We start from the raw sequence: 11,703 nt of genomic DNA, 5'->3' as shown, positions 1-11,703 counted from the left end.
CATGGTACAGTGTTTTAGTGTTCAGTGTATATATATAATTAGCTAGTCATCACTTTTCAAAATCACAATTTCAAAATAATCACTTACCAAACACTATCCCTTTAGCAAATGGAGGAAACAATTCTGAATGTCGAAATAAGTTTTTGTGAATTTGCCATAGTTCTTTGTGCAGTTTCTTAAAGTCACTATATCTCTTCCATACGATTATCTAAAGAGAGAAGAAAATTAAATGTGTATATCACAGTCAAACCATTTAGGTTCAAGAAAAATATTTTTCATTAAAGTGCTCAAAACTGTCATGCAAAGGCAAAGAAAAATGTTCTAACCAATACAGTTACCTGTCTGAAATCAACTAATAATATTTGCTGTAAAAATATAAAGCAGCAATTCTCCCTCCAACTGTTTTGGTTTTTAAATTTCATTTTAAGAAAGTACTGTTTTCTTCATATTAGAAAAATAATTCAATCTAGTACAAAAAAGGTCTACACTACACAAAATGTCACTTAACCTCTTAAAACTTTAATTACAAATGCCCTGGAAATGAGTTAGATGTCAAAATATATATTCATCTCAAAAACAGCATGTTTATAAACACAAAATAATTTAAACAAATTTAAAGGTAAAGAACATACTCAGCATTTGCCTTAAAGAATAAATAAAATCTGAAAAATACTGAAGAAGAAATAGCTTTGTAGCAAGTAATTAACCTAAACTTTAGCATTTCATAAAATCTCAATTAAGATAGTAATAAGATTTCTGGAGGCAAGGTAAATCCTGATCAGAATACCACTAAAATTAGGATATTTCAAAAAACAAAATAACAATCATTTAGATTATATAACACATAAAAGTAAGGTACCTTCATTAATTTAACTTATTGTCTAGACTTATTTAGATTAAATTAAAAGGAAAAAAAATACTTGATAAAGAAAAAGAATTTGACACACGGTCTTAACACTGATCCAGACCTCAGTCTCTATACAGAAAAACTGAGTTTTAAATTCCATTACCTAGTATATTGGGGCCTTTACTTCTGAAAAATCTAATTATCTCACTTCTAACAAACTCAATAGTGTAATACTAATAAGCAAACATTAGGCCAAACAGGTAACCAAGTGTGATTTAAGAGACCTGTCAAAAAATCCACTCACTGCATATAAGAAATTCTTAGCAAAATTCTGTCATGCTATCAAAAATTCTATTATGATTACTAAATGTCATATAAGAAATTCTTTGCAAAATTCTGTCATGCTATCAAAATTCCAGTATGATTACTAAATGTGCTGCTTTTAATATAAGAGACTTGCTTTTAATCCTAGGAGACTAGTCAGACAATATGAATTAATTTAAACAAACTGCTTGCTCCTGATCTTTCCTTTTATTCATTTGCATGTGTGTGTGCTCAGTCACTCAGTTGTGTCCAGCTCTTTGTGACCCCATGGACTGTAGCCTGCCAGGCTCCTCAGCCCATGGAATTTTTCAGGCAAGAATACTGGAGTGGGCTGCCATTTCCTCCTCCAGGGGATCTTCCCGACCCAGGAATCAAACCCACATCTCCTGTGTCTCCTGCACTGGAGGCAAATTCTGTACCACTGAGCCACCTGGGAAGCCCTTTTTATTCATTTACTCAACAACGAAAATAGTCAACAAAGCAAATATTTTCATGAGCATACTTTATGCTAGGCACTGTGTTGGCACAAAGGACAAAGAAGTAAGAAACACAGTCTCTCCTTTAAAGAGTTCTCTGTCAAATTAAGAAGAATAAGCCAACACAGTAACTATATCACAAGACAGCATAATAAATGCTGACAAAGGCAGCCCAAGGGCACTGTGGAAGGAGCACCTTCACAGTGTCAACCTAGGTGAGCACACTGAAGGGAAGTAATGGCCGGAAAAACAAAAAGAGAGGGAGAGAGAAGTGGTCAGGAACGAAGCATTTTAAAAGGAGAGTGAAGGGCCAGATATAATCACTAAAATTTTGGCTTTTACAGCTGGATAAATGGTGGTGCTATATCCCCTAAGGTGAAGAGCCAAGGAGCAAAAGCTGTGACGAGATAAGAATGAAGCTCAATTTTAGATATATTTTATTCAGGTGCATGTGAGGCTAAGTCTAATTGAAGATATCCAATAGACATGTCGGGAGTTCAAGAGCAAGAACTAAACAAGGTGTAGTAACTGGGGAGTCATCAGAAGAGGGGTGGAAATAACTCAGAAAAGATTTCTCAGCATTTGTTACAAGATGAGGAGTCTAAACGGCTGAACGATGGGGGTCAGCCAGAAGTAAAGAAGAGGAAACCAAGCACAAAGTCAGGATTGAAGAAGCTCAGCTGTGCCATGAGACAGGACACCTGGAGGAAGAGGCTTCACATGAAATGGAAACGAACGAGACAAATGCAGAGAGGAGAGCATCTACAGTTCCAGCACAAGACAGAGTAAGAGGAACTGAGAGCCAAACCAGCGCTTGAAAAGTAAAAGGCCTCGGGACACTGAGATTACAAGTGATTTTTTAATTTTCATATTTTGCTTCCCTGCATTTTCTAATCTTGATACATTAACATAATTCTGGTCATGGGAACATAGTGCTATTTCATATTTTTTAAATAGATCAAATTATGGTGATGACACATCTGCCAAGGGCTTCAGGGTGAAACGGGGGGTGGGCTTCTGACAATAATCTTACATAAGGGAAGCACAATCCTTAAAGCTATTATAAATTAGACACGAGAGCTATTCAAAAGACCACAGCTCATGGAAAAAATTAAATCTGCAGATAAAATTTGTATTCCAGTTAGGGTCATTGTCAAATAAAGGCAAGGTAACTTAAGGGGCAAAAGTTAATAATTTAATCACAATAACGATAATAATACCATGGCATATAAACCAGCAGATAGTCTTTCAGAGCAAAAATTAGGAAATCTGTGTTTCTTCATTATGTCCTAATTTATTCATTCACATATTCACTCACATATTCTCAACACTATAGAAGTGAAATACCCAAGAGCAAACAAAAACCCTCAAAAAATGCAGGAAACCAAAGCATCCCAAAAATGTCTCAAGTCACTGCCTCCTTTTCTTCTTACTCCTTTTAAGCTTGGACATTTCTAAAAATCTTCAAAATGGAAAAGTGAACAAAAGCACACCTCCACTATGTCAGCAAGTATTGATGTCTATAACTGGACTATACAAAGTGCCAAAAGATACATGCAAAAAAAATATTTTCTCTAATAATTCTTTCCTATTAGGGAAAAAAAGGTATATTAACACTTATTACTCTACTGAATCAACTCTGTAGAAATATCCTATTCATTAAAGTTACTCTGCATAAAGTTTCTCAATTAAACATTCCTCAATTAAAAATTCAGTGACAATCATAACAGACTACAAAGAAAAGCTTAATTTTCACTAAAAACATTCCCTTAGATATTTTTTACATAAAACGAGTGCTTTCTATACAGATAATTTCTCTTAACAATACCAAAAAAACTTTAGATCTTTTACAAAACCACTCAATTAACTTTCTCCTTTTTACTCTCATACAGTATTTAAAACTTGCTAGATCAAATTTTCCTACAATGTCACCACCATACTACCTGCTTATGAATTTTCTTTCCTCCCCTTTTGAAGAGCCTTTTCCTTCCCTTGACACATTTCCAAATGTGCTCAAATAGTTTTTCTAAAACTGTTTTATTTATGAAATGACTTAACAGTGCGAGACTTCTGATACGATACACAGAAAGTTCTATTTCGGTTCTCCTTTCCCAGATTTCCCCAGCGAAATATAGAGACACCGAGCTACAGGTTACTTCTGTTCTTAAAGGTGGGGGGGGGCACATCTCTATCTCATTCCTTACGTTGTACAGGTGTGCATGCTCTAGAGGACTATGGAACAGCAGGTCACGTTAACTGTTGCTGTCCCCCCTTCAGAGTGACCCATGCTGCTCTTAGATTTAGAAAATTTAGAGGGAATTTTTAAAAGGTAAAAAGAAAAACCATCCTGGATAATTTTAAATTATTTACTCTATGCAAGTATTTTGGCCTACTTAGGAAGAAAACGCAACTATCTGGTAGCATGTGTCAAGGTGTGTCTGTGTGAGTGAGAAAGAGAGCTAAATCTCCCCAATCTTCTTAGGATAGCATATTACTAGTACTATATTTGATTAGACAAACAGGACATCTACTGATCTTCAATAGCCCTGGTGAAGCATAAGTAAATTCTAAGTGAATCAGTTAACAGAGAAAGAAAGTGAAAAGAAAGGAAACTGAAACAAATTCTACACAGTAAATTCCTTTCCTAAGTAAGAATTCCAATGTTTAAATGAAATAATACATGGGAAGCTAAAAAATGTTGTTATAATTTCAAGGTTATTCTATCCTTCAAGAAGCCAGCTAGACAGAAGACATTCTTTTTAAGATTTTATACCATTTTTAACAAAGGACCATGCAATCATCTAACCAAAGCACACTTACAAGAGTTTCTGATGAATGGTTCACCAACAGTTGTTATTATAAAAGAGTTTTCCCCAAAAAAGGATTAAGGAAATGGCAGAGAGTATGTTCATGGATAGGTTGGCTCAGGATTCTCCCTGGAAAAGGGGAACATCAAGCTACAAACTACAGCACAGCAATCAGACAAGGTATTCAAAGGAAACAACCCATTTTCAATTCTAACAGATGTAAGTTTTCAGAAGCAGAATAGCTGGTATCGACTATTTTTTTTTTGGTATTGACTATTAACTCAACAGAATTAACAGAATTCTAAGGAATAGTTCATACTAATGAACAGACACTTAAATAGGAAGAGTACTTTCTTAATCAAAGGTACAAGTTATTTTCAATGCCATTTTGAAAGGATATAGATATATATAAATATAGACTTAGCCTTTTCTTCCAAAATAACAATATTTTCTTCCTGGCTATCAGGGAGACAGGGAGTGAGGTATCTTAAAACCCCTAAGGAATACAGTATGGAATCTTTTTAAAATGTGTCTTTTATCAAACTTTTTTTTTTAACTCTTTTTAACAACAGGACAAAAACAAGTACCAGATTAGATATAGCAAGAAACAGTAATACATAAAAGTTAAAATATTATCAAAACATGTTCAAACCAACCAGAACCAATTAATTTAAATCTATGAATCAAGCCAGGTATGTTTAATAAGGAGTAAGTGGGGCTTGTGGTTAAATGGATAATATATAGCCCACCTGAAGACATTAAAATGCAATAAGAAAAAATATCTTGCAGAATAAGGACTTAACAAATTACAACATCTGTTTTAAATACTTAAGTAGGAAGAAAATATATATATATATATCCTTCTACTCCTACTGGAAATAAGCAAGGACCAAAATGAAAGTAAACTTTAAAATGTTAAAAGAAGTCAACTCCTCAGTTAGGATTCCTAAAGGTATATAACAAGGACAAAGTAATTACCAATAGAGAATTCTACAGTTCTAAGCAAAACTATAACAAGCTGGTATCATTTTAAAAACAGGGAATTAGTCTGCAAAAGAACTAAATACAAAATTCTAAAAAGAAACAATTTTCCAGGATGTCAACAGGCCAACTCAATATAAAAATGGAAGTAGAAAAGGAGGTGCAAGAGGGAAGGAATATATGTACATGTACAGCTGATTCACTCTGCTGTACAGCAGAGACTAACACCACACTGTAAAGCAATTATATGCCAATAAAAAAAAATGGAAGTACAGAGAAACCCATAATTTATTATGCTCTTTAAAATTAATACAAGTTACCAAATACTCTCTTTTTTAATTTTTTTCTTTACCATACAGGCATCATAATTTTCAAGTCAATAGGAGCCCTTAACTAGTACTGAAATCTTATGAGTGGTAATTATCAGAAAAAATATCACATTATTAAATGGCACTGTAATTCCTGAAATTTTTATTTATATAACTTAACACCTACTGAAAGTTAACACGTGCTCAATAGGTCTGAAATAAGATACTTCAGTTACTGTTCAGTGAATTGAAGATAATTTCCAAACATACAAAGACTGACATACAAATAACTGCTTCCTCAATGAAGCATTTAATTAAATTTTTGTCAAAATGCATAAAATAAAATTTTCATATGGATAAACATGTTACCTCCTGGACATCCTCTGGATTTCTTCGTGAAACAACCTAAAACAAAGAAAACACAGAAATATCTAATCATTATCAAAACTATTTTACACTTGCATGATTACTTTCAACAGCAGTTATATGAAAAATTCAATTTGGTTAAAGAAACATCATATCATTTTCACAGAACTCAGTTAAATAACTTTACTATTTGAAATACATACTAAAAAGTTAAAACAAAAAGCCAACTAAAATAAAGTCCACATGCTAATGTTCATGCACTATTACATTCACAAGAGGATGCCTCATCCTTTCACTCTTACTTGACATAATTCTACCAGCTTATCTACCCCCCTTTCCAGTCAATACATAAATAAGAAGCATAAAAAGGCAGCTGCACCTCAGCAAAGTATACAAAGGGATAGCTCTGTATTATTCCTTCTTTTTTATTTTTCATTTTTCTGTATTATTTCTTATACCTGTACATAAATCTACAATTAGCTCAATAAAGATTTCACATTAAAAAAAAAGCCACAATGCTCAGATACATCAATATCTATTAGAAGTAATCACTGACCTCCCAATGGTGAAAAAGAAAAAAAGTAACCTATTTAAAAAAAAAAAAGTATACACATTATTCACTGACAAATAATCCTATCATTATTGCCTGAGTAGGGAGGGTGGGGGTTGGATTCTTTCAGACATCTCTAATGACAAAAGCCAAAAAGTCTAACACCATTTACAAAGAATTCGTCACAAAGTGTACAAAAACCAGGCTGGGTGCTTAAATCATCAAATGCATTGTAGAGTGGGGAAAATCTTATATTAGATACATAATACCTTGTATGCAAATATAAAAAGTCATGAACTTGCTGCTACAAGATATATTCTGCAGAAACAAACAAAAAAATACATCAAACATATTAAAATGGTTGCCTGCGGATGAGAGAAGAAAAGTCTCTGATGATAGGTGACAATACTATGAACTGGAGATCACGATCAACTCAACACTACTCCTAAGGTCCAAAACAAAAACAAAAAGTATACTGAAGTCACACAAACTTGGGTTCAAATTACAGTTCCTCCACTCACAGGCTTGATGGCCTCTATAGAATGAGGATAATACTCTCTGTCTGGCCTGGCTGTAGTAGACATCGAACAAGAACACAAGAACTCCATGATTTAAAAGTTATCTTTCTCTTACTAGAGAATTTAAGTACCTTGAAAGGTCCCACACAACATTCCGAAAGAAAAGTTTCCCAATTTCTTGCCACTCTACTCTCCAACTTTCAGGATACAAAATTCGGTGAAATCTCTTAGCCATTTTCATTAATTGAGAACAATGCTGCCCAACAGCACTTTCTCTGATGATGGAAGGAAATGGCCCCGATCCTATCACCACTGTTCAACAGGAGCCCCTGGCCACACGCACGTGTGGCTCCTGAGCGCTGGAAATATGGCTATGGCAACTGAAGAACGAAATTTTTATTTTATTTCATTTAACTTAATTTAAATTAAAATAAAAGTAGCCACATATGGCTAATGGCTACCATACTAAACAACACAGATTTATAGTAAGAGGTTAGAACAGGTAACTAACAATGTATTATTCAAAAACTGAATTTTAGCTATTACTTTCAAATTCCACCCCCCTAAAAAACATCCACCTTTCCAAAAGCATGGTGTTTCACATAAATATAAATTTGCCTCCTAAAAATATAAGAATATATTTTTATAAAATGTGCTAAAGAGAAGTTAGATAATCAATCCACTAATATCCACCCACCAAAAATAATCAACATATAATCACTAGCAGTAAGATTTATGTACCTTACTATTTTAAATAACACTTTAACACATGCAGATGATCTTTTGGGGACAAAAGAAGTTATTTTCCTGCTTAGTGTATGTAGTAGAAGTATCACATTTTAGATTTTCCTCAGGTAAGCCGTTCCTGGAAATTAAATATATGTGTACCACATCATCAAAAATATATTAGCCATTCCCTAACAGCAACCACAATTTAAAACAGTTTCATCAGAAACAACCAATCTGGGGCTTCCCTGGTGGCTCAGTGGTGAAGAATCCGCCCGCCAATGCAGGAGACACGGGTTCAGTCCCTGATCCGAGAGGGTCCCACATGCCACAGGGCAACTAAGCTTGTGCGCCACAACTACGGAGCCCACACTCTAGACCCCCTGCTCCACAACAGAAGCTGCCGCAACAAGAAGCCTGTGCACCGCAACTAGACAGCAGACCCTACTCTCCACAACTAGAGAAAAGCCCACGCAGCAACGAAGACCCAGCACAGCCAAAAATAAATTTTTTTCAACGTTGGTTTAAAAAAAGGAAAGAAATGACCAATCTGGGACTTCCCTTGTGGCCCAATGGCTAAGACTCCTCACATCCAATGCCAAGGGTCCCAAGTCTGATCCCTGGTCAAGGGAACTAGATCCCACATGCCCCAACTAAAAGACCCACATGTCTCAACTAAGACCTGAGACAGCCAAATAAATAAATAAAAATTAAAAAAAAGAAAGAACCAATATGATTATGACTCCTCATCCACACTCTTTGTTGGCTCAAAGATTTCTGCTACATGGCTATGATGGCAAGCAAAAGAAAGTCCCTGTCTTCACACCTCCCAGAGCTTACAGTCTGGTGGCAGACTGTAGTTGTTAAGCAATAAGTTAATGGCTTCACCTTCAATGTTTTCATGGCAAGTCACTCATAGCTATTATAGAAAAGCAAAACTTAAGTACTCAAACTACCTAAGTGGAGATCTTTAATTTTAAGCTCTCAAAAAGAACTTCTCATCCTCACATACTTCTCATATGAAGTTGGTAAATCTACTGAGGCAGAGTTGAGAAAATTAGGTCAAAAGTTACTTCCTGGGCATTAACTATCCTTTTCCCAAACAGCATAAAAAAAGCTTAGCGAAAAGCATATCCGGAAAGTGGAGGCTATACTTGCTTGATTCTTTTTCCTCTTTGGTTCTTTTGCTTCTCTTTTGTAGGTTTTTCTTCCTCCTTCTACCCTCAACACCCTGGAAGCACTCCAAGAATCAATCCTAACTCTGCTTCTTAGGCTACTTTTTAGTATTGAGAAAGTCTGTATCTGTGTTAATACTGTTGAAGGCACTGTACTAGGAGAGTGGGAGGGAAAAAAAACCCTTGACTTTGTACATTTACATTTGCACAGCATTTTATATCAATCTTTCATTTTATTCCCTCAACAACCTATGAATTATGAGGAAATGGTTATTATGAGTCCCCCTTTTACCCCACAAGGAAACAAGGTCCAGAAACTCGTATAAGGTCACATAGCTAGTCACCTTCAGATTTGGCATTAGAACTCGGATTTTCTGATTCTTGATTCAGTACTCTTTCCACCGTAGTCTATTGCAAAGGTCCCCAACCTTTTTGGCACCAAGGACCGGTTTTGTTAAAGACAATTTTTCTACAGATGGAAGGGGGGGGTGGGTTTGGGGATGACTCAAAAGCATTACACTTACTGTGCACTTTATTTCTATTATTATTACATCAGCTCCCGCCTCTGATCATCAGGCATTAGATCCCGCTCTACTGCATCCCTCAATTTACCTGCAGTATTTTCTCCAATAACTTTACTTAACTCCACAACACCTTTCACCATTAGGTTTTATTTACTCTTATTCATTCAACAAGTATCAGTGCCTCCTCTGTTGATAGGTAGAGTAGCATAGCAGTGAATACACTGGGTCTGATTCTTAATAACATCATAAAAATATAATCACTTGCTAAATACATTACCAAGTTCAACCACTTGGTACCCCACTATAAGGATTCAGTATTCCCACGTGTGCAAACTCACTTAAATGAGTTAATAATGTGTCCTCTGAAATGAAAACCAAAAAACACAATGGGTTGGAATAACAAGGTGGTAGTAGTTTAGTCACTAAGTCATGTCCAACTCTTGAGATCCCATGTACTGTAGCCTGCCTGTCTTCTCTGTCCATGGGATTCCCCAGGCGAGAATACCGGAGTGGGTTGCCGTCCCCTTCTCCAGAGAATCTTCCCAACCCAGAAATCGAACCCAGGTCTCCTGCACTGCAGGAAGACTCTTTAGCAACTGAGCTATCAGGGAAGCCCCCTCATGGAATAACATGAGTTGAGCCCAAATGTCCTTTAAGGGTAACTCTTTCTAACTATGTAATTCTCTTCAGCAGGACTACAAAACTGACAAATAAATAAAAATATCAGAAATCTGAGTTTAAAAAAATATGATCATACTGAAAATGAACAAAATTGAACCCTCAGATCCAGATTTCTATAACTTTTAACATTATGTTAGCAATTATATTAATTAAGTAGTCAATTCCAAAACAAAAATACTATAAATTCAGGGACTTCCCAGGTGGTACAGTGATAAGAATCCGCCTGCCAATGCCAGGGACATGGGTTCGATCCTTGGTCCCAGAAGATTCCACATATCATGGAGCAACTAAGCCCACGCACCACAATACTGAGCCGAGTGCTCTAAAGCCCAAGAGCCTCAACTGATGAGCTGGCATGCTGCAACTACTAAAGCCCTCATGCCTAGAGTTTGTGCTCTGAAAAAAGGGAAGCCATCGCAACGAGAAACCCATGCACTGCAACAAAGAGAAGCCCCCGCTCACCACAGCTAGAGAAAGACCGCTCATGTCAAAGACCCAGCACGGCCAAAAATAAATAACTAAATAATATTTTTAAAAATACTGTAAATTCACCCTGATGTAGACTGCTAGCATTCAGTAATCTTTTTTCTGGGTGAATTTCAATATTCTGTTATAAAATTCCACAAAAGTTAGAATTTAAAGCAGTGATTCTTTTCATTTAAAGTTCATAAATTTCCATGGCAAGCACAGACAATGGCCTGGCTCAGTAAGTACTATACATATCATGAAGAGCCTTTTGCTATCGAGAATTCTATCACCAAATCATCTTGAAAATTATCTAAAGCAGTGCTTGATAAACTGCGCTGCAAGGAATACAGATATTCTTTAAAATCACCTATTTTAAAGAGCTTAATGATCAATTCAGTTTACTTTTGTTTAGAAAAAAATTTTTTTTACAGCAGAATTTCTCGAGGCGTCAAGGCCTCTCAGCATTATTATGCCTAGTCAATTTCTGAAAAAAAAACAAATAGTATTTCCCAAGGTCATTTATCCACCCAACTATTTATGCAACACTTATTACTGATAAAATTTGGAACACAACTGGGAAATGCTACTGCAACATTTGTAGTCCATTTGCCTCAGTTAATGCCAACAGCAAGTTCTGAATTTAGGGAAACAAGGGCTCACAGTAAAGGTTAACTATCTCTTACTATGCTATGAAATTAAGTATTTTATTACATTCAATCAACACAACAATCTTGCCTGGTAGGATGAGATAACCAAGGCCCAGGGGAACATATTAGCATATTTAGTACTAATCAGATTCATCAGTAATACACAGGACCCGGTCTCACAACTCTCTAGTTCTAAACAAAGTGCTCTTTCCAGGACATAATTAAACCGGCCTTCCTAGAGATTAAAATTCCAAGTAACAGCCCTAATGCCAGTTCAGTTCAGTCTCTCAGTCGTGTCTGACTCC

At 35.7% G+C, this 11,703-nt stretch overlaps 1 protein-coding gene across 19 annotated transcripts in view; it reads right to left on the bottom strand.

Moving 5' to 3' along the window:
• RPS6KC1 (ribosomal protein S6 kinase C1) overlaps positions 1–11,703 on the bottom strand; it is a 192,939-nt gene that overhangs the window by 170,684 nt on the left and 10,552 nt on the right. For 14 of the 19 annotated variants that reach the window (XM_081489830.1, XM_081489834.1, XM_081489832.1 and 11 more), the window contains exons 2-3: positions 6,113–6,148; positions 88–208 (exon numbers count right to left, since the gene is read on the bottom strand). In XM_081489830.1, the coding sequence (XP_081345956.1) occupies positions 88–208; positions 6,113–6,148 (157 nt within the window). Of the gene's footprint in view, positions 1–87; positions 209–4,467; positions 4,584–6,112; positions 6,149–11,703 lie in introns of those variants that run through there. The other 5 variants (XM_081489843.1, XM_081489848.1, XM_081489846.1 and 2 more) reach the window with 3 other exon arrangements.

The sequence above is a fragment of the Giraffa tippelskirchi genome, chromosome 5, assembly GCF_054371585.1.
Source record: "Giraffa tippelskirchi isolate mGirTip1 chromosome 5, T2T-mGirTip1v1.2.pri, whole genome shotgun sequence".
Lineage (NCBI taxonomy): Eukaryota > Metazoa > Chordata > Mammalia > Artiodactyla > Giraffidae > Giraffa > Giraffa tippelskirchi.
Note: the sequence above shows the minus strand (reverse complement) of the source record. Positions and strands in the feature narration are given on the sequence as shown.